Consider the following 26,618-nt stretch of genomic DNA (forward strand, 5'->3'; position numbering starts at 1 on the left):
TTGACTTGCATTGAGACGCATAGAAACCGCGACTGTACATTTGTACAAGCGGCTTCTATGCGTCTCTATGTGCGGATGGTACCCAGTTCTGGAGGAGAGAAGACTCTCATCCAGACCTGGGTACCATTGTACCTGTAAAAAAAGAATAAAATAACAAAGTTTATACTCACCTTTCCGAAGGCTTCTCTCTGAATGCCGGCATCGCTTGAGGACCTGCGGTGACGTCACAGTCATGTGACCGCAGGCCCTTCACCGCTGTGTCTCGCGATATGCCGGCAGCCGGGAACCAGCCAAGAAGCAGCGCTGCAGCTCACACCGGGGCCTTGGGGGTGAGTATAGCTTTATTTGTTTTAATTTTTACGGTTCACACTGTATAAATCCATGCTGTTTGCATGGATTTATACAGTGTGACCTAGTTGTCAAGCACTTTCCAAGTGATGCTATCGCCTGGAAAGCGCTTGTCAATCTGCATGCGGAAACGCATGTGGATCCGCATGTATTCTGCAGGAAAAACGCATGCTCAATCTGCATGCGTTTTTTCTGCCAGGGAGATGCAGAAATTTTCTGCTTCATTTCTGCATCGTGGGCACATAGCCTTATGGTATTAAATGTACTACTATATTAGTATGTTTTAGTAACATTTTGTCTAATTTAACTGTAACTCACAGTATTATGTATATCGAGGAAATCATCCAGCCCTTTTTTGAAAGCTGTTAGTGTCTGCCATTACTACCTATTGTGGTCAGCATTCCCCAGCCTGACTGCTCTGACTGACTGTAAAGAACCCTTTCCTGTTAAGGTGCTGGAATTGCCTTTCTTCCACCCGTAGTGAGTGCCGCCTCGTCATTAGTATGGTCTTTGGAAGGAATAACTCATGTGCTAGTCCTTTGTACTGACCACACATATATTTATAAATGTACAGTGGGTACAGAAAGTATTCAGACCCCTTTTAATTTTTCGGTCTTGGTTTCATTGCAGCCATTTGGTACATTTTAAAAAGTTCATTTTTTTTCTCATTAATGTACACTCTGCACCCCATCTTGACTGAAAAAAAAACAGAAATCTAGAAATTTTTGCAAATTAAAAAAAGAAAAACTGAAATATCACATGGTCATAAGTATTCAGACCCCTTGCTCAGACACTCATATTTAAGTCACATGCTGTCCATTTCCTTGTGATCCTCCTTGAGATGGTTCTACTCCTTCATTGGAGTCCAGCTGTGTTTAATTAAACTGATAGGACTTGATTTGGAAAGGCACACACCTGTCTATATACCACACAGCTCACAGTGCATGTCAGACCAAATGAGAATCATGAGCTCAAAGGAACTGCCCAAGGAGCTCAGAGACAGAATTGTGGCAAGGCACAGAGCTGGCCAAGGTTACAGAATAATTTCTGCATTACTCAAGGTTCCTAAGAGCACAGTGGCCTCCATAATCCTTAAATGGAAGAAGTTTGGGACCACCAGAAGTCTTCCTAGACCTGTCCGTCCAGCCAAACTGAGCAATTGTGGGAGAAGAGCCTTGGTGAGAGAGGTAAAGAAGAACCCCAAGATCACTGTGGCTGAGCTCCAGATATGCAGTAGGGAGATGGGAGAAAGTTCCACAAAGTCAACTATCACTGCCGCCCTCCACCAGTCGGGCCTTTATGGCAGAGTGGCCCGACAGAAGCCTCTCCTCCGTGCAAGACCTATGAAAGCCCGCATAAAAAAACACATGAAGGACTCCCAAATTCTGAGAAATAAGATTCTTTGGTCTGATGAGACAAAGATAGAATTATCACCAAAAAGTTCTAAGCGGTATGTGTGGAGAAAACCAGGCCCTGTTCATCACCTGCCCAATACAATCCAAACAGTAAAACATGGTGGTGGCAGCATCATGTTATGGGGGTGCTTTTCAGCTGCAGGGAGAGGATGACTGGTTGCAATTGAAGGAAACATGAATGCTCTAAGTACAGCGAGATCATGGATGAAAACCTCTTCCAGAGTGCTCTGGACCTCAGACTTGGCTGAAGGTTCACCTTCCAACAAGACAATGACCCTAAGCACACAGCTAAAATAACAAAGGAGTGGCTTCAGAACAACTCTGTGACCATTCTTGACTGACACAGCCAGAGCCCTGACCTAAACTCAATTGAGCATCTCTGTAGAGACCTGAAAATGGCTGTCCACCAACGTTCACCATCCAACCTGACGGAAATGGAGAGGATCTGCAAGGAAGAATGGTAGAAGATCCCCAAATCCAGGTGTGAGAAACTTGTTGCATCATTCCCACGAAAACTCCTGGCTGTACTAGCTCAATAGGGTACTCAATACTGAGCAAAGGGTCTGAATACTTATGACCATGTGATATTTCAGTTTTTCTTTTTTAATTTGCAAAAATTTGTTTTTTTTTTTTTTTTTTTTTCAGTCAAGATGGGGTGCAGAGTGCACTTGAATGATAAAAAAAATGAACTTTTTAGAATTTACCAAATGGCTGCAATGAAACAAAGAGTGAAAAATTTAAAGGGGTCTGAATACTTTCCATACCCACTGTAAATGAGATTCCCTCTGAGGCGTTGTTTTCCTAAGCTAAACAAGCTCAACTTTTTCAACCTCTCATCATATGAGATGCCTTCCATCCCTCGTAATAATCTAGTTGCCCATCTTTGAACTCACTCTAACTTCTGAATATCCTTTTTAAAATGTGGAGCCCAAAACTGGATCCCATATTCCAAATGTGGCCTCACCAGTGATTAATAAAGGGGTAACAATACGTTGCGATCACAGGATTTTAGTTCTCTTTTTATACATCCTAAAATCTTATTTGCTTTTGCAGCTGTTGCTTGACATGGAGTACTGCTGCTCAGCTTACATGTAACCAGAATACCCAAGTCCTTCTCTTGTTCTGTAGTCCAGAGTATACTCCCATTTAAAGGGTTTTTCCCACAAACAAAAGTTCATTTTAAAAATTGGCTGTGTCTAACCGTGTACAGAACAAACCACATCTCCTGGGCAGGGGAGGAAGCAAAAGACAATACAGACATTATAGTAGGGGATCACAGAGGAATCATTTTGTGAGGTAAAACATTTCACTGACTATTTTTAAACAATATTTTACGTCACAAAATGAATCCTCTGCGATCACCTGCTGTCCTGTATGTATTGTCTTCTGCTTCCTCCCCTGCCAAGGAGCAGCGGAGGAATGTTCTGTAAACCAGCAGACACAGACAATTTTTAAAATTAACTTTTGTTCGTGGGAAAACCCCTTTAATGTGTATGCAGCAATACGATTACTCCGTCCTAAGTGCATTACTCTACGTTTATCTACATTAAACCTCATCTACCAAGTGTTTGCCCATTCAGTCATCTTATCCAGATCGTTCTGCAATATCGTAATGTCAAGATCAGATTTTAATATCCTACATAATTTGGTGTCGTCAGCAAAAACTTACACTTTACTTTCAATCCCATCCCCAAGGTCATTAATAAAGAGGTTAAAAAGAATTGGTCCTAGCCCAGATCTCTGCGGCACCCCACTGCTGACTAGATGCCATTTAGAGAACGTACCATTTATGATGACTGTTTCCTATCATTTAGCCAATTCCTTATCCATCTACATATACTTCCCCCAAGTCCTTGCTTCTGTAGCTTCAGAATAAGGCTATGTGGTACAGTATCAAATGCCTTTGCACAGTCCAGATAAATCACATCATCTGCGTTACCAGCATCCAGATTTGCACTTACCTCCTCATAGAACCCCAACATGTGGGTTAGACACGACCTATTCTTCATGAATCCATGCTTATTATCTTTTATTATATTAGTCTCTGCAATATATCTCTGCAGGTCATCTCTTATGATGCCCTCAAAAACTTTCCACTTTTACCACCCCTGTTACAAGATAGTCTAAGAATATGCTATACAAGTGGTCTGTCAATTACTGAGCTTAGTTCCCTCAGTATCCGTGATTGAATACCATCTGGGCTGCGGGAACCATGACAGAACCAATGTAGTGGGAGGCAAGATGTCTCCATGGTGACTGACCAGCCAGGAAGCAGCGTCACACACAGCCTGCATTGTGTAATGGAGCACAAGCATTGTGCCCCCATGGTTATGCAGGAGGGGATGGAGGGAAACTATGTGGATCAAACTGTGGCTCCCTGGTTTATTTGGACAGGAAGTGCGGGAACACATGCCTGGAATGCGGTAAGCATTAAGGGTGCAATATGTATGTATGTATGTATGTACAGTTGTGCGCAAAAGTTTACATACCCCGGCAGAATTTTTCCTTTCTTGGCCTTGTTTCAGAGAATATGAATGATAACAAAAAAACTTTTTCTCCACTCATGGTTCTTGGTTTCGGTGAAGCCATTTATTGTCAAACTACTGTGTTTTCTCTATTTAAATCTTAATGATAACCAAAAACATCCAAATGACCCTGATCAAAAGGGTCAATGAGACCATAAATAGTGGGAATGGTGACAATTAAGCGCCATGAAATCAAATTCATTATTTGAGATTCGTTTTTTTATCCAGACCCTCGAGCAAAATTTTAGTAAGACTAAACCGGGCACATGTCAGCTGATATACAGCCGTGTGCCTGCTACAGCCGTGGGTGGAAACGCGATCCACCACCGGCTATTAACCAGTTAAATGCCACTGTGAACCTCTGACAGCAGCATTTAATATCGCCGCACCGAAAGCTTGTCACTGGCTCCGCCCATTGGTGACCCCGTCACATGATCGGGTCACTGATGGGTTGGCATGACAACCCGGGGTCTGCAGTAGACCCCTGTTGTTGTCATGGCAACATCGCTATGAGCGCCACCCAGTGGTCGGCGCTCATAGCAAGTGAGCAAATCTGTTGCATACAGGCGATCTGCTCGTCTCCTGTATGTAGCAGAGCCGATAAGGAGACTATTGAAGCATGTAAAAATAAAAAAAAAAATGTTTTAAAAAATATTAAAATAAAAAAATCTCGGAAAATTGCACCCTTTTTTTTGCAAAGTTTTGTATTTTTTTCACCACCTAAATAAAAAAGGAACCTATACATGTTTGGTGTCTACGAGCTTGTAATGACTTGGAGAATAATAATGGCAGGTCAATTTTAGCATACACTGTATGTAGTAAAAAAAAAACTTTTTTTGCAATTTCACCGCACTTGCAATTTTTTTCCCATTTTCCAGTACGCGATATGATAAAACCAGTGATGGCGTCCAAAATTACAACTTGCCCCGATAAAAATAAGCCCTCACATGGCCATATTGACCGAAAAATTAAAAAGTAATGGCTCTGGGAACAAGGGGAGCAAAAAATGAAAAAGCAAAAACGGAAAATGGCCCGGGGGGTAATGGTGTTAAATATCTGCAGTAACTTATATGAATGTTATGCATTATATATTTTCCCTTTTATAGGTGTTAATATCGCACCTGCTGTGACATTTTTTGCTCCACAAGTGGCATATTTTTTTTGTTACACCGCGCAGCGGGGGGTGGAGCGCGCTCAGCATGGACTCGTACTGCGCATGCACCAGTATGGGGTGCTGTTTTTGACCTCCTGACATTATCTGAGGCCCAGGACACATGCGTGAATCGCGATCTTGACCTCTTGTGTCTGGAATACCTGCACATGCGCCCTGGAAGATCCTGCTGCCGGCGTTCATGCGCTATACACCATTTGAGGACACTTGTTCTCACTGCATTAGCCCTCTAGCATTCTGGTAGTGTGTGATGTCATCAACATGGTCTCTTTATATAGTGGAAAAAAAGCCTTCAGCTATACACATAATCATCTGGGCATCTATTTCCACTGTCTATAGATATTAGCTGACATATCTCCTCACCATACTGTGTTTTTCTATATCTCTTATTGTTTGGGATTGTTTATAAATGGATTAATTTATATTGATATTTTAGGGGATTTCTTTGTTAGCTGAATATACAACAATAGCAATAACAGTGTTGGGAAGTAGAGACATACATCGACCCATAAGTGTCCCCTCCTGATGGAATGGCCCTACAAACTTGTGATACCTATGGCCATCACAGCTAGTAATAAGGAGAATGGAGGAGATGACTTAGCAATTCAACTGATGTTCCACTCCGTACGAGATGAGAGAATATAAAATCTACAAATTATATCTCCTTATATGTTCCTCTTACAATTACAGGAGATATTATTACATGGAATTCTTTGATGTTACATCATCTTATCTTCTTCACATTCAGGTCCCTATAATACCGGATCTTCTCAGTGGAGTTCTTCTATATTTAGACAATTTTTCTGATTTACCAATCAAGGAAGGATATGGACAAGAACAAAATGGCTGAGAGGCTATTACAATTCACCCTAGAGATCCTTTTCCGGCTTACTGGAGAGGTGAGAGATTCTGATGACGTCACATTACATCATTCTTATCTATGGGAATAACAGATGGACAGAACTGGAGAGGTGAGGACTCTGGAAATGTCTGTAGTGAGATTTATTAATGTGTCTCTCCATAACCAGGTTTACACAGTAGTGAAGAAGACCTCTACTGAGCACTGTCAGGCCCCTGTGTCTGATGGATGGGGAAGAACCCTGCACCCAGTCACGGAGCCTCCACCTCACCCTCTGATACATGAGGACATCAATGACGAGAATATCCTAGAACTCATCTACAAGATGATTGAGCTGCTGACTGGAGAGGTGACACTGCTGGGAATGCTGGGACATTATACAGTAACACTATGAAGGGATCCGGGAGATGACAGTATCATTGTTTATGTCAGGTTCCTATAAGGTGTCAGGATGTCGCCGTCTATTTCACCATGGAGGAATGGGAGTATTTAGAAGAACACAAGGATCTGTACAAGGACGTCATGATGGAGGTTCCCCAGCCCCTCCCATCACCAGGTAATAGACAGGACTAAATACACACGGCCTATAATTATCTCTATGTAAAGAATGAATTCAGCCCCTGTATGTGCTTTCTCCAGTTCTAGCGAGTAAGAGGACAACACCAGAGAGATGTCCCCAGTCTCTTCTCCCACAGGACTGTAAACAAGAAGATCCCAATGTTCCTCAGGATCATCAGGTAGATGGAGAGAAGTTGTCATGAGATCTCCCCTATGATGTGTAGATTGCTGTTAAGGTCTTGTGCTCAGTTTTGTACTATGTTTTATACTTTGGTAATCAGCTCTTTGAAGTCAGGAGTGGAGATGTCAGGATTAGAGCTGATCATAGATCATAGATCTGTCTGTGACTTTTACAATATTTGTTTCAGGGTGAAGATCTGACCCATATTGATACTACAGAAACATATGTAAGGGGTGATGTGTGGTTTAAAGAGGAGTTTCCTACAGATAACTGTCCAGGTGAGTAGTAACCACTAAATTCAGAGAAGTCACAAATTCTTCTCAATCATCAGCTTTCACTGCTATATCAGCAGTGTAGTCCAGATATATCACAATTATATGATCACCATTCTGCTGTTATATCCCTGCATGTTCCTCCACCCAATACTTTTCAAAGTACTTTGGGCATTGAAAGCTCTTCTTCTTTAAAGCTTACAACCTGGACGATCCACCTACCTCCTGGAATCAGAAAATGCTGACCCTTACTTGCCCAGATCTGTAAACTACAAAGCCAAATGACAGCGTGTGTAGAATGTGCTGACAAGTTAGGAAATTATTTGAAGAAAAATATTATGATGCGTCTCTAAGAGAAAGCAGAGGGCAATGATGCTGTTACATTCGTAGAATCCTAATATCTTATTGGATGAATCTACCTTCTCTTCTGTGCTGCTGAATGTGCTCATATGGTCCCTACAAGACCAGGTCCAGTCTTTGTGGCTAAACTTCGCTTTTATGACCAACAACATGAAATGTGCAGTGAGGGCCAAGTGTGGATTTCTCTACAACAACAGAGTTTTCCTTTATCCTGAATTATCAATTTCTTTTAAAACAGACTAACTTCAAAGAGGATTGCGATAAACTACATAAAAAATATCACATCTGTGCCATGATATATCTCTAAGCTGTGCTTTTCTGATGGGTTTAATATACATTTATTCACACCTGCAGGATATGTGTTGGCATGGCTCAAGCCCTGGCTTCATTGCATCACTCCATGTGAGACCTGGGTAAAGTGCGGCCCGCCGGCCACATCCGGCCCTCTGGCTGTTCCAGTCTGGCCCGTGGTCTGAGACAGCTGAGAGGCTGGAGAACAGAGGCCCACGGGCAGGCACCATGCCCGCACGCTCGCTGTCTCCTCTAAGTATGTCTCCATCCGTGTTGACTGCATTGGTGGAGGAGGGCCCTGAAGAGGCTGTGTTAGGCACTCATGCTGGACGTGGGGAGGCCGTGTAGGGTTCTCATGTTGGACATGGGAGGGCCGCGTGGGGCTCTCGTGCTGGACATGGGGAGGCCGCGTGGGGCTCTCGTGCTGGACATGGGGAGGCCGCGTGGGGCTCTCGTGCTGGACATGGGGAGGCCGTGTGGGTGAGGGACTCATACGATATATTGAAGGGGCTGTTTTCAAGTTCAAACAGTATATACGGGGATGGCAGCATACTTAATTCTGCTAAATATTAATTGATACAATTAATAATATAACAATTTTTATGTATACAGCACCAACATATTCCGCAGCGCTTTACAATTAAGCGGGGACATGTACAGACAATAAAATTTAATACAAGGTAAGACAGTTTAAACAGTTACATTAGGAGTGAGGTCCCTGCTCGCAAGCTTACAATCTACAAGGAAATGGGTGGACACAATAGGTGAAAAGTGCTTGTTATTTCAGGTCTAGCAGTTTTAATAAATAGTGATTTTCATATAAGGCTGCATGATCCGGTCATCAGTCAGTATGCTTAAGTGCAATAATCAAGTATCGAGTGTAGTTATCGTGTGCATGGAGGGTGTGGAGACAGATGAATAGTAGAGAACAGATTCTGAATAATATTTCGGAGGGAACAGGGGAAAGTTAGTTTACTGAGTAGAGGTGGTAGGCTTGTTTAAAGAGAGATGTTTTTAACCACTTCGCGCCAGAGCCTGTTTTTGCCTTCGTGACCGGGCCAATTTTTTCAATTCTGACCACTGTCACTTTATGAAGTAATTACTCTGGAACGCTTCAACGTATTCCCCTGATTCTGAGACTGTTTTTTCGTGACATATTGTACTTCATGGTAGTGGTAAAATTTCTTCGATATAACTTGTGTTTGTGAAAAAATCGGAAATTTGGTGAAAATTTGGAAAATTTTACAATTTTCAAACTTTGAATTTTCATGCCCTTAAATCAGAGAGATATGTCACACAAAATAGTTAATAAATAACATTTCCCACATGTCTACTTTACATCAGCACAATTTTGGAACCAAAATTTTTTTTTGTTAGGGAGCTATAAGGGTTAAAAGTTGACCAGCGATTTCTCATTTTTCCAACAAAATTTACAAAAACATTTTTTTTAGGGACCACATCATATTTGAAGTCACTTTGAGGGGTCTTTATGACAGAAAATACCCAAAAGTGACACCATTCTAAAAACTGCACCCCTCAAGGTGCTCAAAACCACATTCAAGAACTTAATTAACCCTTCAGGTGCTTCACAGGAATTTTTGGAATGTGGAAGAAAACAATGAACATTTAACTTTTTTCACAAAAATGTTACTTTAGACCCAATTTTTTTTATTTTCACAGGGGTAACATGAAAAAATGGACCCCAAATTTTTTTGTGCAATTTCTCTTGAGCGTGCTGATACCCCATATGTGAGGGAAAACCACTGTTTGGGCGCACGGCAGGGTTCGGAAGGGAAGGAGCGCCATTAGACTTTTTGAATGTAAAATTTGTCTGAATAATTAGCAGACGCTATGTTGCGTTTGGAGAGCTCCTGATGTGCCTAAACAGTGGAAACCCCCCACAAGTGCCACCATTTTGGAAACTAGACCCCTTAGGGAACTTATCTAGATGTGTGGTGAGCACCTTGCACCCCCAGCTGCTTCACAGAAGTTTATAATATTGAGCCGTAAAAATAAAATTTTCACATTTTTCCCTCAAAAAATGTTTTTCATTCCCTAATTTTGTATTATCATAAGGGTAACAAGATAAATTGCACCATGAAATTTGTTGTGCAATTTCTCCTGAACACGCCGATACCCCATATGTGGAGGCAAATTACTGTTTGGGCACATGGCAGGGTTTGAAAGGGAAGGAGCGCCATTTGACTTTTTGAATGTAAAATTTGTTTGAATAATTAGCGGACGCCATGTCACATTTGGGGAGCCCCTAATGTGCCTAAACAGTGGTAACCCCCCACAAGTGCCACCATTTTGGAAACTAGACCCCTTAGGGAACTTATCTAGATGTGTGGTGAGCACCTTGCACCCCCAGCTGCTTCACAGAAGTTTATAATATTGAGCCGTAAAAATAAAATTTTCACATTTTTCCCATAAAAAAATGTTTTTCATTCCCTAATTTTGCATTATCATAAGGGTAACAGGATAAATTGCACCATGAAATTTGTTGTACAATTTCTCCTGAGTACGCAGATACCCCATATGTGGGGGAAAACCACTGCTTTGGTGTACGGCAGGGTTCGGAAGAGAAAGAAGCGCTATGTTGGCTGGGATAGGCAGCAGACACCATGTCACATTTGAAGAGTCGCTGACATGCCAAAACAGCAGAAACCCCCACAAGTGACCCCATTTTGTAAACTACACCTCTCAAGGAATTCATCTAGGGAAGTAGTGAGCATTTTTTAATTTTTAAATTTATACCATTGGGCAGTGAAAAAAGCATAATTATATTTTTACCACAAAAAAATGTTTTACCCTCAGATTTTACATTTTCACACAGAGCAATGGGTAAAAATGGTGCCGAAATGTGTCACACAATTTCTTCTAAAAGTGTTAATACCCCATATGTGGCTGTATCGTACCACTTAGCCATACGGTGAGATTTGAGGGGGAAGGAGTGCTATTTGACAATTGGAGAACAAATTATTGTAGAATAGGCATTTGGATTTGGGAGCACAAAATTTTCTGAATTTCTTTTGGGGGGCAAGGACCATTTTGCTTTTCCAGAGCCTTTCTGCTACCAGTAACTTGGAAGTCCCTTATATTTTTAACAGATGATGGACCTGAGTGGGGACTAGCTTTTTTTGAGGACTGAGTTGAAGCTTTTATTGGGAACATTTTACGTAACATTTATCCGGCGCTCTAGGCTGAGCACTTACATCGGGGTTTCCATCTAAATTTCCAAGTGATGTAATTCAGATGAAACCCCTACAGGATCCATTCGCTATAATGAGGCAGCAGAGTTACTCTGGACTCCGTCTGGCCTCTGTTTAGTGGTGTCCTTTTTTTCAGAAGTGCACAAAACTGTGGCCAACCGCACTTTTATGCACGCCTAAAACAAATGACACCGTGGGATCCCAGGCTAGACGGCGTCCACAGTGGCCTATATCTGCCTCATTACAGGGAATCTTCCATCATGGGTTCTGGCTGAATCACGTATTTCAGAGATTTACACAGAAACTCTGGTGTAAGTGCTCAGCGCAGAGCACAGGATAAATGTGAGCAGAGCCTTACTGGGATCTTTGGGAGACATAATAAACAAATCAGTAGCAGGTGAATAATATTTGTTTTATTTATTTTTTATGCCGTTCCTAGTGTGATATAACTGATTAGATTACTTTATTCTTCGGGTCGGTGCGATTACAGAGATACCAGATTTATATCGGGTTTTTATGATTGACAGCTGTCACACACTAAGACGCTTTTTTTGCAAAATCTAGTTTTTACATCACCATATTTTGAGAGCTATAATTTTTCCATATTTCGGCCGATAGTCATGTGACGGCTTGTTTTTTGCGGGACGAGTTGACATTTTTATTGGAACCATTTTTGGGTACGTGACTTTTTTTGATCGCTTTCTATTCCGTTTTTTGGGAGGTAAAGTTAACAAAAACAAACACTTCAGGAATTGTTTTTTGAGTTTTTTTTTATGCCGTTCTGCGTGTGGTAAAAGTGATCAGGCAGCGTTATTCTTCGGGTCAGTACGTTTACAGCGATACTACACTTACTGTATTTTTTTTATGTTTTGGCGCTTTTACACAATAAAACAATTTTATAGAAAAAAAAAATATTTTTTTTGCATTGTTTTATTCTGAGCGCTATAACTTTTTTATTTTTCGGCTGATGGAGCTGTATGGCGGCTTTTTTTTTGCGGAACAAGATGAAGTTTTCAGTGGTACCATTTTTATTTCTATTCTGCTTTTTGATCGCATTTTTTTCCACTTTTTGTTTGGCGATATGATGAAAAAGCATATTTTTTTGCTCCGTTTTTTATTTATTTTTATTACGGTGTGCACAGAAGGAGTTAATTAGTGTGACAGTTTTATAGCTCGGGTTGTTTCGGACGCGGCGATACCAAATATGTGTACTTTTTTTTGTTTTGTAATAATATACGGATTTATTGGTTTAATATTTTATTTATTTATTTTTATTTATTTTGTGGTTTTTTTTTTTTTTTTTTTTTTTTTTTTAATAGTTTAAAAACTTTTTTTTTACTTTTTTTTACATTTTTACTTAGTCCCTGTATGGGACATTAATTTTTATTTTTCTGATCACTGATCTCATGTAATGTAATAGACATATATTACATTACATGAGATCTTCACTGACTCTTTCAGTCAGTTTCCTGTCTGGCATCAGCTACATACAGGCTGAAGCCAGACAGGAAGGACACCATATATGGCAGAGCTGGAGGCGGTCATGTGACCTCCAGCTGCCATAGCAACCCCAGGTCCTCAAACGAAACGGAGGTCTTCGGAGGTAAGTAAGACGACCCCCTCTCTTCCTGCTGTCTCCTATATGCCGCGATCACTATAGATCACAGCATATAGAAGACAGCAAAGGGTTAACATCACTGGGACCTGATCTAATCAGGTCCCGATGATGTACCCTGTCAGAGCTAACGCTCTGCACCGGAATCGCAGTGCTTGCAGGACCCTGGGGGTCCTGAGCACTGCGAGACCACCCACCGTTTTTAAACGTCGGCGCTGCACAGAGCCCAGGCAGCGCGGACGTTTACAGTGGGCGGTCGGGAACCGGTTAAAGCGCGCTTGAAGGCGTGGGAGCTAGGTATCAGTCTGATCGTCTGGGGTAGAGCATTCCAGGGAACTGGTACAGCACGACAGAAGTCTTGGGGACGGAGGTGCGAGGTTCGGATTATGGGGAATGTTAGTCTTAGGTCATTTATAGAACGGAGGGCACGTGTAGGGCGATAGACAGACAGAGATGAGATATAAGGTGATGCGGAACTGTAGAGAGCTTTGTAGGTAAGAGCGATGAGTTTATATTGGACCCTGTAGCGAATGGGTAACCAGTGTAATGACTGGCACAAGGTGGAGGCATCTGTAAAACGGCTGGACAGATATACGACCCTGGCTTCCGCATTCAGGACGGATTGGAGAGGAGAAAGTTTGGTAAGAGAGAGACCCATCAGAAGAGAGTTGCAGTAGTCCAGACAAGAGTGAATAAAAGCGACAATAAGAGTTTTAGCAGTTTCAAAGGTGAGAAAAGGTTGGATTCTGGAGATGTTTTTAATACAGAGCCTCGAAAGAGTCCTATATTATAATTAATATATTGATATTAATATTGAGCAGAATTAATTTCAGACTATTGGTTCTGCCCTCCATAACAGTCAGTCTCTCATGTTGCCCTCGGGAAAATTACCATGTCAGTATTTCCTTCATGTTTTCGATACTAAGGAATTCATATTACTGCACAATCACTCCTGTAATGTGGAGCACTAATACCTTCTCTACTCTTCTGGTCAGAACTCATAGTAGCTCCAATGGTCCACCATAAATGAGTGCAACTCAGTTTTAGTGTTATATTTCTCCCCGCAGAATGTATGTTCTTTATGGGGATGTAACATGTTTTTTTTATTCTGTCTCCTCTTTTTTACAAGTATATTCTGAATGATGTATTTGATTGTGGTGGGATTGGCCTGCCTCCCTTATATATTAGTCTGAAACTCCTTGGTAGCGTTTAACCCTTTCACGACTTTTGACGCACCCATATGTCCTAGTTGGGAATAGCTTCTCGACGTTTGACATACAGATACATCATGGCCATCGTGCGCGGTACAGCAGCTGTGCCAGTTCCATCGCCGCCGGGTGCTCAGCTTACATGACAGCTGAGACCCAACTGTTTAACTCCCTATATGTGGCAATCAATATCGATCGCATCATTTAGGAGGCTAGGAGAGGGAGAGGTCTCTCTCTCCCGTCCGATCGGTGCCACCACGATGTCATTGCAGGGGCCCAATACGTTGTCTTGATGATCTCCGGGTCAGAGACCTACGGTAAGTCTGTTGGACCATGCGAGGAGTATGGTCGAAGAGGTTTCTGTCCATGCAATACTAACAGGTATAGTGCATTGCAATGAATTATACCAGAGATCAGAGTAATAAAAGTTAAAATCCTATAGAGGGTCTAAGTAAAAAAAAAAATTATACCAATAAATGGGTATATTTATGTAAAAACAAAAAAAGTACACATATTTTGTATCGCCCCATCCGGAACAACTCTTCCTATAAACCTGTCATGCTGGTTAACCCCTTCAGTAAACACTGTAAAAATAAAAAACGTGGCAAAAAAAACTATGCTTTTCCGTCTTACTGCCAAATAAATAGTGGAATAAAACGCGTTCAAAAATATGAATGGAAATAAAAATAGTATCTTTGAAAAATGTCATCTTGTTCCTCAAAAAGAAAGCCAAAATACAGCTCCATCAGCGGAGAAATAAAAAGTTATAGCTCTCAGAATACAGCGAAGCAAAAACCATTCTTTTTTCTATAAAATAGTTTTTCTTTTTGTGTAAAAGCGCAAAAACGGACTTCCGGTTCCGCTGTGCGAATGGAAGGCAGCGTGTGAGAGCAGGTCCGTGCCCTAGCTTCTCGTCACTGGCTTCCCGGAACCGCAAAAGGTGCGCGACAGGGAAGAAAACCTGCCGGTGAGACTCTCAATTCTCCAGCGTTGCATGGAGAAAGAGGTTACCAGGAACGGGACCCTGACGAGTAAACTACAGCCAGCTAAGAAGGACGGGTGCAGCAAAATGGCGCCTGACACGCCGAAAGTTAAAAGAACAGTAAGTCCTCCACTCAGTCGGCTTCTCTACCACAAGTGAGGGAAGAAGGGGATGACGAGCACCTAACAGGGCTTAATGTGCCTTATACAGGTAAATCTCACAAAATTAGAATATCATCAAAAAGTTAATTTATTTCAGTTCTTCAATACAAAAAGTGAAACTCCTGACCAAATATTGAGTGCATTTACTGTACATACATTTCAGTAGGCCAACCTTTCGGATTTTAAAAACATTTTTCAAGCTGCTGTTATAAAGTATTCTAATCTACTGAGATAACTTTTGTGTTTTCATTGGCTGAAAGCCATAATCAACATTAACAGAAATAAACACTTGAAATAGATCACCCTGTTTGTAATGATTCTATATAATATACGAGTTTCACTTTTTGTATTGAAGAACTGAAATAAATACATTTTTTGATCATATTCTAATTTGTGAGATGCACCTGTAAAACTCTAGCTGCAGAAGGAGCAAAGGTCTTGGCACCTGAAATTAAAAAATCACTGGGGCAGACAGTGTCTGCATCACTTCAACAAATGCAGGCAGCCATTTCACAGCAAGCAGACAGGCTTGACGCAGCTGAAAATAGGATTCGCTCTACAGAGGATGAGCTGAGAAATTTACAATCAGAGCTAAGAAAAGCCACAAAGCTTAAGGCCCCGTCACACCTAGTGACGCTACAGCGATCCCGACAACGATACGACCTGTCGGGGATCGTTGCTGCGTCGCTATGTGATCGCTGGTGAGCTGTCAAACAGGCTGGCTCACCAGCGATCAGGGGAGCAGCGACATCGTGGAAAGAATCTTTCCACGATGTCCTGCTCCTGGTTACCAGCCTGCTGAAGCAGGAGCATGCTGGTAACCATGATAAACACTGGGTTACTAGGGGCACACGCACACCTAGTAACCCACTGTTTATCATGGTTACGAGCCTGCTAGGGTGAGCGGGAGGTTACCGCTCACCGTAGCAGAGTGGTAACCATGATAAACAGCGGGTTACTAAGTGCGCGTGTGCCCCTAGTAACCCGCGGTTTATCATGGTTACCAGCCTGATTGCTGGTCCCACTGGTCACACACAGCGATGTGTGCTGACTAGCGGGAGGGCAAAGACCAAAAAATGGTCCAGGACATTCTGCAGCGATCAGCGACCTCACAGCAGGGGCCTGATCGCTGCAAAGTGTCACACATAGCGACATCGCTGGTGAGGTCGCTGTTACGTCACCAAAACCTTGACTCGGCAGCGATGTCGCTAGCGATCTCGCTATGTGAGACGGGGGGGCTTTAGCCAGCAACTATCTGATAAAGTTGATGACCTAGAAAACAGGTCCAGGAGAAACAACTTGAGAATAATAGGCTTGGCTTGCATGAGTCCATTTCACCTAATCACTTGATGGGGATATGCATGGAGGAGTTACCTACTTCCCTGGGAATTACTGGCATTTCTAAAGCAGAAAGAGCTCACAGAGTTGGCCCCCCATTACAACAACCACAGGGGTCCTCTCCGAACAGACCGAGACCAGTGACTGTAAAATATCTAGACTTTATGGACAAATCAAATATCCTCAGCAATATAGGAAGAAAATATCCCCGACTTTGATCAGAGGACATAAAGTTCTATTGTTTAGTGACTGTTCTGTAGAAGTCACAAAAAAAGGAAAGCATTCAGTAAAATCTTCACAGAACTAGTGGGAAAGAAAATTAGATTTCCTTTACAATTCCCAGCTACGCTAAAAATATTTCCTCCTGAAGGAGGTTCAGAATCTTTCACTGCGCCAGACCAGGCTAGAGACTTTGTTAGAAAGACATTGCAAATGCTGCTGAAAGACACTGGAAGCAATGAAAGCAATAATAAACCTGAGGGTAGAGTCTGATCAAGAGGATCTACACCGGGGGTCTCAAACACACGGACCGAGGGCCGCATGCGGGCCCCTGAGGCTGCTTAATGTGGCCCTCAGGCACTGAAGCCCCTGTATTGATTGCGGCCTGGTCCTGAGGGCCGCCAAAGTCAGTGATTCTTTTCAGTTGAATGTTCTACAAGTTAGGGACCTGCATGGGCCATTACTACAAGATGAGGACCTGGATGGGCACATTACTACAAGATGAGGACCCGGATGGGCACATTACTACAAGATGAGAACCCGGATGAGCACATTACTACAAGATGAGAACCCGGATGAGCACATTACTACAAGATGAGGACCCGGATGAGCACATTACTACAAGATGAGGACCCGGATGAGCACATTACTACAAGATGAGGACCCGGATGAGCACATTACTACAAGATGAGGACCCGGATGAGCACATTACTACAAGATGAGGACCCGGATGAGCACATTACTACAAGATGAGGACCCGGATGAGCACATTTACTACAAGATGAGGACCCGGATGAGCACATTTACTGCAAGATGGGGACCCGGATGAGCACATTTACTGCAAGATGGGGACCGGGATGAGCACATTACTGCTACAAGTTAGGGACCGGGATGGGCACATTACTGCTACAAGTTAGGGACCGGGATGGGCACATTACTGCTACAAGTTAGGGACCGGGATGGGCACATTACTGCTACAAGTTAGGGACATTACTATAAGAAGGAAGTTGGTCAGAATTATTGTATGGTGCTAATTGTAAGAAAAAAAAATACTGTATGTGGCCAATTAGGGGACACAAAAAGGAAATAAAAATTGTAAAACTGTAAACTTGTAAAAGCTATAAAACTGTACCATAGCCCATAAAATGAATGCCATTTAAAAGAATAAAATAAAAAGGCCAAAAATGTTCACAAAATTGTCCAAAAGGTGTATAGAAAAAAACAATATGGTATCATTAAAAATTTCATATCATCCTGCAAAGAATCCGGCTCTTCAAAATCACATTTTCAGCAGCAGAAGGGAAGGAAGGGAAACACAGATTCTCTACTTCGTGGGTAGGCGGAGCCCCATAGGATAGTCACCTCAGATTGGAAAATGACGACCGGCCCCTCCAGTATATAGGCTCCTCCTACTCCCATGTTCATCAGTCTTTTTATCTGAGGTCTCAGAGGATAGTCGCTGCTTCGGCAGCTCCTCAGAAGAGTTGTTATTTTATATCCAGCGAGTCCTGGACCCCCTGTGGTCTAGAAGTCTCTGGGGGTCTCGGCGCTGCTGAGACCCCTGACCCTCCCCTGGCAGCTCTGTGTACCCCTTGAGGAGGTTCCCACTTATGCCTGCCGGCCCCGGGGGATACAGGGCGCTCCCTGGCGGAGGCGCACACCACACATCTGAGAGGGTCCCTGCGTGCTCCGCCATAGGGGGGAGCAATGGGCCATGGCGCCACACATCCCTGAGGATCCCTGTGGCGTTCAGCTGGGTAAGTGCTCTTTGGTCTAAAGAGTATCTTTGACGGCTACGGCAAGTGTACTGCCTGTGTGTTTCTTGTCTTTCAGACCAGTAATTTTTATTTTTATTTTTTATTTGCGCATGCTTTTTCGTTTTTGCTTCCTGCCTTCATTAAGGCAGGAAGCTCCCTGTATTGGCGCACGTTTTCTTGCTTTTATTGACTTGCTTCCTGCCTTCATAGAGGTAGGAAGTTTTCTGCCCTCGTTTTTGTTGTTGAATAAGCGCGGGCTTTGGCGAATGATTGGCCCAAAAAGATTATGCCAGCCCTGTATTGAAGAGACAATTGCGGAGGAAGCCCCAACTTTTTCTTCAAATTTAAGGACTCTGGTTAGGTCTAAGGTAGAGAGATCGTTAAAATCCCTTTCCCAACCATCCCAGGCCCATAGAGCAAAAACTCCACCCCCACTTTCAGGCTCTGAATCCGACGAGGGAATGTTGGATGACTCCACTGACTCTTCCTCCTTGGATAGCGGGGCAGGGCCAGGTCATTGTTTTCCCCTGGAAAGTGTGGATGGCTTAGTAAAAGCAGTCAGGTCCACAATGGGGTTGGTTGACCAGAAAACAAAGAAGTCAGTGCAGGATATTATGTTTGGCACCTTGGATCGCAAGAGACAACGAGTTTTTCCTGTTAATGGTAAGGTGCAGGGTCTTATCAGGAAAGAGTGGGATAGGCCGGATAAAAAGGGCCCCCTTCCATCCTCCTTCAAAAGGAAATATCCGTTTAGTGAGGAGGATACCGCTTCCTGGAGTAAGGCCCCCGAAGCTGGATGTGGCAGTATCCAAACTTCTAGGAGATCTTCCCTCCCTTTTGAGGATCCGGGGACGCTGAGACCCGCTGGACCGGAAGGTAGATACCTTCCTTAAGGGTACTTGGGAGTCGTCGGTGGGGGCATTGAAGCCAGCCATAGCGGCAACTTGTACAGCGAGGTCCCTTATGGTATGGTTGGACAGGTTAGAGGACCAGATTAAAAACAATGAGTCACAGGACTCCATTCTGGCCTCTCTGCCGGTATTGAAGGGAGCGGCGGCCTTCTTATCAGACGCCTCGGCAGATTCCGCCAGACTAGCGGCAAGATCTGCGGCCCTGTCTAACGCCGGCCAATAGAGCGGTCTGGCTGAAGTGTTGCCCAGGGGACATACAGGCAAAAGGAAAACTATGCTCTCTTCCATGTGAGGGGGATTTTCTGTTTGGTACCTCTCTGGACTCAATTCTAGAGGATGCGGGGGACAGTAAGAAAGGGTTCCCTAAGCCTTCCATCCCATCCTTCAAGCAGTCCTTTCGGAGGAAGAAATTTGGCCGCAGGAGGGCGTCCGGGGAACAATCTAGATGGGAGGATCGTTCCAGGAAAGGGAAAGGATTTTTGTTCAGCGGGCCCTCCCAGGATAGTCGCAAGCCGCCGAAGTGACACTCTATCCCAGGTGGGGGGGAGGCTCTCTCTTCCTTGCAGCCTGGGAAAAGATCTCTTCCAGCAGGTGGATCCTCAATTTAGTGAAATCAGGGCTAAAGCTAGAGTTTCGGAGGAATCCACCAGACAAGTTTATTCTGACTGCCCTAAGATCCTCTCTACCAGAACAACGGGCACTGGAGGAAGAAATATCCGTTCTCCTACAAAAGAATGTCCTGCTAGAGGTGTCACCACAAGAGGAGAGAGGGGGGTTTTATTCCCCCTTATTCCTTATAAAAAAGTCGGACAATTCATACAGAGTCATCCTCAATCTGAGAAGGCTAAATGCGTTCCTGAACATTCCGTCATTCAAGATGGAGACAATAAAATCAGCTATAACCCTTCTATTTCCCGGCTGCTACATGGCAGTATTGGACCTAAAGGACGCATACTATCATGTGCCGATCCATCGCAATTTTCAGAAATACCTCAGGGTAGCCGTAAATACGCAGGGAATTGTCAAGCACTTCCAATACAGATTTCTTCCCTTCGGACTGGCAGTGGCAACCCGCATATTCACAAAACTGATAGCGGAGGTTACAGCCCATCTCAGGGAGGAAGACAGACTGGTTATTCCGTATCTGGACGACTTCCTGATAGTGGGCAAAACATACGATCACTGTCTGGGCCAGGTCGATCAGGTATGCACCATCTTAGAAGACTTAGGATGGTGTTTAAACCTAGAAAAATCCAGATTGAACCCTCTCACTACTCAGATCTTTTTAGGCCTTATGCTGGATTCGATTCGGCAAGAATGCCGCCTCCCCGACCAAAAGAGGGAGAAAATAAAGAATCTAGTTTCAGCAGCAATAGCGGACCCAGTCATGACTCTCAAGGGGGCAATGTCTCTGTTGGGATCCCTCACCTCCTGCATCCCCGCAGTAACCTGGGCCCAATATCATTCAAGAGTTCCAATGGGACGTACTAAGAAACGAAGTGATCCTGAGGGGACATCTAGAAAGCAGGCTAATTCTCCCCCAGAATGTGATTCAGTCTCTGTATTGGTGGTTGGAGACCAGCACGTTCCAGACAGGCGTTTCTTGGGTTCCCCAATTCACCAGGGTGATTACTACAGACGCCAGCCCCAGGGGGTGGGGTGCGCACTTGGACAACCACCCGATACAGGGGACTTGGTCACAGGAGGAGAGTCTGGAGTCCTCCAATTTGTGGGCGTTACGGGCGGTAGAGCAAGCACTGATCAGCTTCTTGCCCCTACTAGGAGGTCATCACGTGAGGATTCTGTCTGACAACCAGGTTGCGGTGGCTTATGTGAACCACCGGGGGAACCCGTTCAAGGTCACTAATGCTGATTGCGGGGAGAATATTTTCGCTGGTGGAGGGAAAAGTTCTCTCGTTAAGGGCCCTTGATATCAGAGGAGAGGACAACATGAAGGCAGACTTTCTAAGTCGCAGGCCATTATTGCAGGGAGAATGGGCTTTAAATCTCTCGATCTTCCGCCAGCTAGTGGCCATGTGGGGGTCTCCAGAGGTCGACCTGTTTGCAACCCGTCAGAACAGCAAGGCAAAGAAGTTCTGCTCACTGAATCCCTTAGAGAACCCGCTAGTAGTAGATGCCTTCCAGTGCAGGTGGGATTTCAGTCTGGCCTATGCCTTTCCCCCAACGTGCCTAATTCCAGCGGTGTTGAGGAAAATTCAGGAGGATCAGGCTCGAGTGGTCCTCATAGCCCCCTTCTGGCCCAAGAGGCCATGGTTTTTCTGGCTAAGAAGCATGTCCATCACAAACCCCTGGATTCTTCCAGAGATTCCCGACCTTCTTGCTCAAGGGCCTATATTCCATCCTCAGGTGAAAGGATTGCACTTAGTGGCCTGGAACTTGAGAGGTCGTTTCTAGAGGGTCGGGGTTTCTCATCAAATCTAGTCACTACTCTTCTAAAGAGTAGGAAGCCAATCACTACTAAGATTTACAGTAGAGTCTGGAAGAAGTTTTTGTCGTCATCTCAGGGAGTTTCCCTGGGGGGGGTGTTCCCATTACAGCCATTTTAGAATTTCTTCAAAAGGGGCTAGAAAAGGGTCTAGCAGTGAGCACCTTAAAGGTCCAAATCTCTGCCTTGGGAGCCTTATACAGTTATAATCTGGCTGGTAACAAGTGGATTTCCAGGTTCATGAGGGCATGTAGTAGAGCCAATCCAGTCCCTACAGTAAGGGTCCCTTCTTGGGATTTAAACTTGGTGCTAAACGCATTAACAGGTTCTCCCTTTGAGCCCCTTAGCTCAGGGTCCATAAAACTACTCACCCTTAAAACAATACTTCTGGTGGCCTTAACATCAGCACGGAAGGTTAGTGAGTTACAGGCTTTGTCGGCAGATCCACCTTTTACCCTAGTACTAGACGATAGGGTAGTTTTGAGACCAGACCCTGCTTTCCTACCTAAAGTGGTTTCTAGGTTTCATATGTCTCAGGAGATAGCCCTACCATCCTTCTGTCCTGAAACCAAAAATAGCAAGGAGGAAAGGTTTCATACCTTGGATGTCAGGAGATGCCTTATACATTATTTAGCATCCACAAGCTCATGGAGGAAGGATAGGTCTCTCTTTATCTCCTTCCAGGGCTCCCGAAAGGGATTGAGGGTCTCAAAAGGCACTCTGTCAAGGTGGATCCGGGAAGCCATTGCGAGGGCCTACACGGGGTCAGGCAGAGTTCCCCCTGACAATTTGAAAGCCCACTCTACTCGGGGCATGGCTGCTTCCTGGGCAGAAAGGGCGGACGTGCCCATTGAGCAAATATGTAAGGCGGCCACATGGTCATCTCCGTCCACTTTCTATAACCACTATAGACTTGACCTTTCTGCCTCCTCTGATCTCATGCTTGGGAGAAGGGTTCTGCAGGCTGTGGTCCCTCCCTCACATACTTTAGTTCTCTGTAATTCTCTCGTTGTGGCGTCATGGGTGACAGAAAAACACGTATATTACTTACCGGTAATGTGTTTTTTCGGAACCCATGACGGCACCTTTATATTCCCGCCCTGTCACTGTGGTGTACACCTTCCGGTGGGTGGGTGTTGAGTGTGCACATGGGTGAAATTCATTATGGTTATTAAAATTATGTGCTCTAACCGGAGAGTCCTCTCATGCTCTGTAATCCACTGAAGCGGGGAGAGGCGCCGCCCTTTTTATCTTGAAGGTTTCCTGTCCTTGAGGGGCGGATCCCCTCTCTCGTAGTGCCGTCATGGGTTCCGAAAAAACACATTACCGGTAAGTAATATACTTGTTTTTCTATGTGCGGCCCATATACTTAGCTGAGTTTGAGACCCCTGATCTACGCCATAGAAGAACCTAAAAAATGAAGAGGAAGGTTCAGGTTATGAAGTAAAATTGTAATGAAGATGAGAGAGAGACCACCAAAAATGTATTTTTTTTTTCGGTGTAGACTAATAGGTATATTGACTATATGCCTTTCTCTCCTTATCATCCGTCCTGTCTGGAGAAGAAAATGAGGAGCAGGGCTCAAAGATATTTTGAAATTGATCAAAAACATTTGGACTGGCGAAGAAGTGCTTCTGGGATTACAGAGGTCCCGTTAATATATGCACGAAAAAAGCGAAGTCTAAAAGTTTAAAATCTCTGATTTAGTTGAATTTTGGGTAGGGAGGGATAGAAGTTTTGAAACATTTGGTTATTTATATAGTAGTTATAGTACTAATTTTGGTATTTAATCATATTCAGTATAATATGAGAATAATAACCTGGAATGTAAAAGGTCTTCAGTCTCCACCTAAAAGAATGATGGTTTTGAGACGCCTTAAAAAGATTAAGGCAGACATTGCATCGTTACAAGAAACGCATGTAAAAGAGCAAGATTTTTGTAGAATGGATAAGATGTGGGTGGGAGAGAGATTTTGGGCTCTCCAGCCATAAACAGAAAAGCAGGGGTGCTGGTATTAATTAGTAAACATGTAAATTGTAAGGTGATTCCACACAATGCTGAAGATGTTGGGAGGATGATAAATTGTTGCTAGATAGCCCAATTGGGAGAATAAGGCTGTATAACGTTTATGCACCGAATGATAATCACAAACCTTTCTTTAAAGAACTAGAGAAACATATACTAGAGGACGAAGTTAAGAAAATAACTTTAGTTTCTCAGGATTTGATAAATAGAATAGACGACGTAAATATTCATGATCTAATTTATCAGACCACACGCCGGTCTCGATCTCCTTACATGACATTTTTTCAAAAGGTACATATATTTTATGGAGATTCCAGCTTTTTTTAGCTAATGATGAAAATTTCTAGAAAATCATAAAAGAATGGTGGTTAGATTTCAGTATAGATAATAAGGAGCATGAGGAGGCAGCTCACTTATATTGGGACACAGCAAAGGCGGTTCTGAGGGGAAGAATAATCTACTAGTTACAAAACAGCAGCTACAGTGATCACTATATACTCCATGCAATACTGTATATGAGGACGTAGGCTAAAGGATATTACTGATCACACTGTAGCTGCAGCTAGAGGACCTCTGCTGATGTCAGGCCCAGGTGAGCATGCATGGAAGTGTAGACCAGGTCCCCGTCAGGAGCTACGCCAGGAGCCACGACACTGTGGCCAGATCGCCGACCCACCCCACCGAGCCCCACATACTGTGCTGTGTCGGGAGCCACGTTTGCTCAGGCCACGTTACGCACTGTGGCAGGACGGGGCAGGGCAGCGGGCAGCATCCACTCCACACAGTGTGCTCTGAGCTGCTGTAGAGCACACGGTTAGTGGTTAGTGATTGTTTGCGCCGAAGCGGACTGGCCGAAAACCCCCAATGGCCTGGTCCTGGCCCGCAGACCGGTTGTTTGGGACCCCTGGTATATGGGAATGTTCATATATCCAAAGAGTATGGAAAGATGCGATATTATATATTCAAAAAATCTGGAAAATAAAAGTTCCCAGAGCCCCACAATCCTGTTTTTCACTTTATTAAGCTAAAAGGTGACTCCAAAGCAAAAAAAAAAAAAAAAAAAAAATATTCCTGACATTGTACAGGGTGGGCCATTTATATGGATACACCTAAATTAAATGGGAATGGTTGGTGATATCAACTTCCTGTTTGTGGCACATTAGTATATGGGAGGGGGAAAACTTTGTGGTATGGTGTGGTATATTGGGTACAAAGATAGTGGGGCTATTCTTCATTAATGGAAACCTCAGTGCCACTGGATATCTGAAATTGCTACATGATGATGTGTTGCCCTCTTTATGCACTGAAGATGGCACTTTCCCTGAGTTTTTCCAACAAGATGGTGCACCACCACATTATGGGTGTCAGGGCCGAGCATTCCTACATGAACAGTTTCCTGTAAAGTGGATTGGTCGTCGTTGGCCAGTTGAATGGCCACCAAGGTCTCCCGATCTGACCCTCTTAGACTTTTATATTTGGGGTCATCTGAAGGCAATTGTCTATGCTGTGAAGATGTGCAGCATCTAAAAACAACGGATACTGGAAGCCTGTGTTAGCATTTCTTCTGCGGTGTTGCTATCAGTGTGTCAAGAGTGAGAGAAGAGGGTTGCATTGACAATCCAACACAATCGGCAGCACTTTGAACACATTTTAGAAGTGGTCATAAACTTGTAAAATACTCATGAAAAAATAAAGTTACGTTAAAACCAAGCACACCATTGTTTTTCTTATGAAATTCTCAATAAGTTTGATGTGTCACATGACCCTCTTCCCATTGAAAAAAAAAAAGTTGGATCCAAAATGGCCGACTTCAAAATGGCCGCCATGGTCACCACCCATCTGGAAAAGTTTTTCCCCTTCCATATACTAATGTGCCACAAACAGAAAGTTGATATCAACAACCATTCCCATTTAATTTAGGTGTATCCATATAAATGGCCCACCCTATACATTTAGTTCTTTTAGTAATTAAAAAATGCTTAGACATTTGGTTAGAAAAGCAAGTCCCTAAAATATCAGAGATAATAGATACACTGAAAACTTTGCTATGATTTGATAAAATAGACACAAGAAGAAACGACAAAATGATTTAAAAAAAAAAAAAAAAATGGAGAACATTTATTGAACACACTTACACTCAATCAAAAATCATACAATTGATGACAGCGTTTAGAGGTACAGCCTTGAAGATCTTGGGGGAAATTTAGGGATACTGAAGATTTAAAGTTAATCGATGATTCTAAATTGAAAAATTCTGGTTACTGATGTATGTTACATGTTTATCAGTTGAAGTATTGTTGTAATATTTTAAATGTTAAAAGTTAAGATGGGATTGGAGATGTAATGAGTACAAGTTTGATTTTGTTATATAAAATCAAATGAACATGTTCATTTGATTTTATATATCGGTCGACCATGACCGCACCACGAGAAAGGATCTGCCCACCAAGGACAGGAAACCTACAGCCTTAAAAAGGGTTATACTCCTCTCCTCCTCAGTTGGTTTCCTGTCCTTGATGGGGAACCTGTGGCAGGCTTACCTGTCGAAGATAGAAGATTCCTGCTGGCCGTTGGGCTGGCTCTGGATCCTAGCTACGGTGCACCCAGATAGCATGCCACCGTAGTTGGTGGAGGTGCTGTTGAGCGGCACCCCTGTCTAGGGTTGCAGCAGCTCTAGTATCATGGCTGTGGCTTCTGGGATCTCCCCCTCCGTGGTATGGCTACCGCACACATCAGGACTCTGCTCAGAGTAGAGGGCTCTGT

The 26,618-nt window shown here is 43.5% G+C and overlaps 2 protein-coding genes across 2 annotated transcripts in view; both read left to right on the forward strand.

Moving 5' to 3' along the window:
* Positions 1 to 26,618, forward strand: part of LOC141271789 (uncharacterized) — a 63,201-nt gene that overhangs the window by 17,865 nt on the left and 18,718 nt on the right. Inside the window, exons 2-6 of the mRNA XM_073681939.1 lie at positions 6,208 to 6,358; positions 6,488 to 6,667; positions 6,751 to 6,874; positions 6,958 to 7,055; positions 7,245 to 7,335. Coding sequence (XP_073538040.1) covers positions 6,287 to 6,358; positions 6,488 to 6,667; positions 6,751 to 6,874; positions 6,958 to 7,055; positions 7,245 to 7,335 — 565 coding nt within the window. The 5' untranslated portion in view covers positions 6,208 to 6,286. The remainder of the gene's footprint in view (positions 1 to 6,207; positions 6,359 to 6,487; positions 6,668 to 6,750; positions 6,875 to 6,957; positions 7,056 to 7,244; positions 7,336 to 26,618) is intronic.
* Positions 1 to 26,618, forward strand: part of LOC141271784 (uncharacterized) — a 182,803-nt gene that overhangs the window by 17,754 nt on the left and 138,431 nt on the right. The window lies entirely within an intron of this gene.

Source organism: Phyllobates terribilis, unplaced genomic scaffold, assembly GCF_046119375.1.
Source record: "Phyllobates terribilis strain yellow unplaced genomic scaffold, ASM4611937v1 Scaffold_5__5_contigs__length_657084704, whole genome shotgun sequence".
Taxonomy (NCBI): Eukaryota; Metazoa; Chordata; class Amphibia; order Anura; family Dendrobatidae; genus Phyllobates; species Phyllobates terribilis.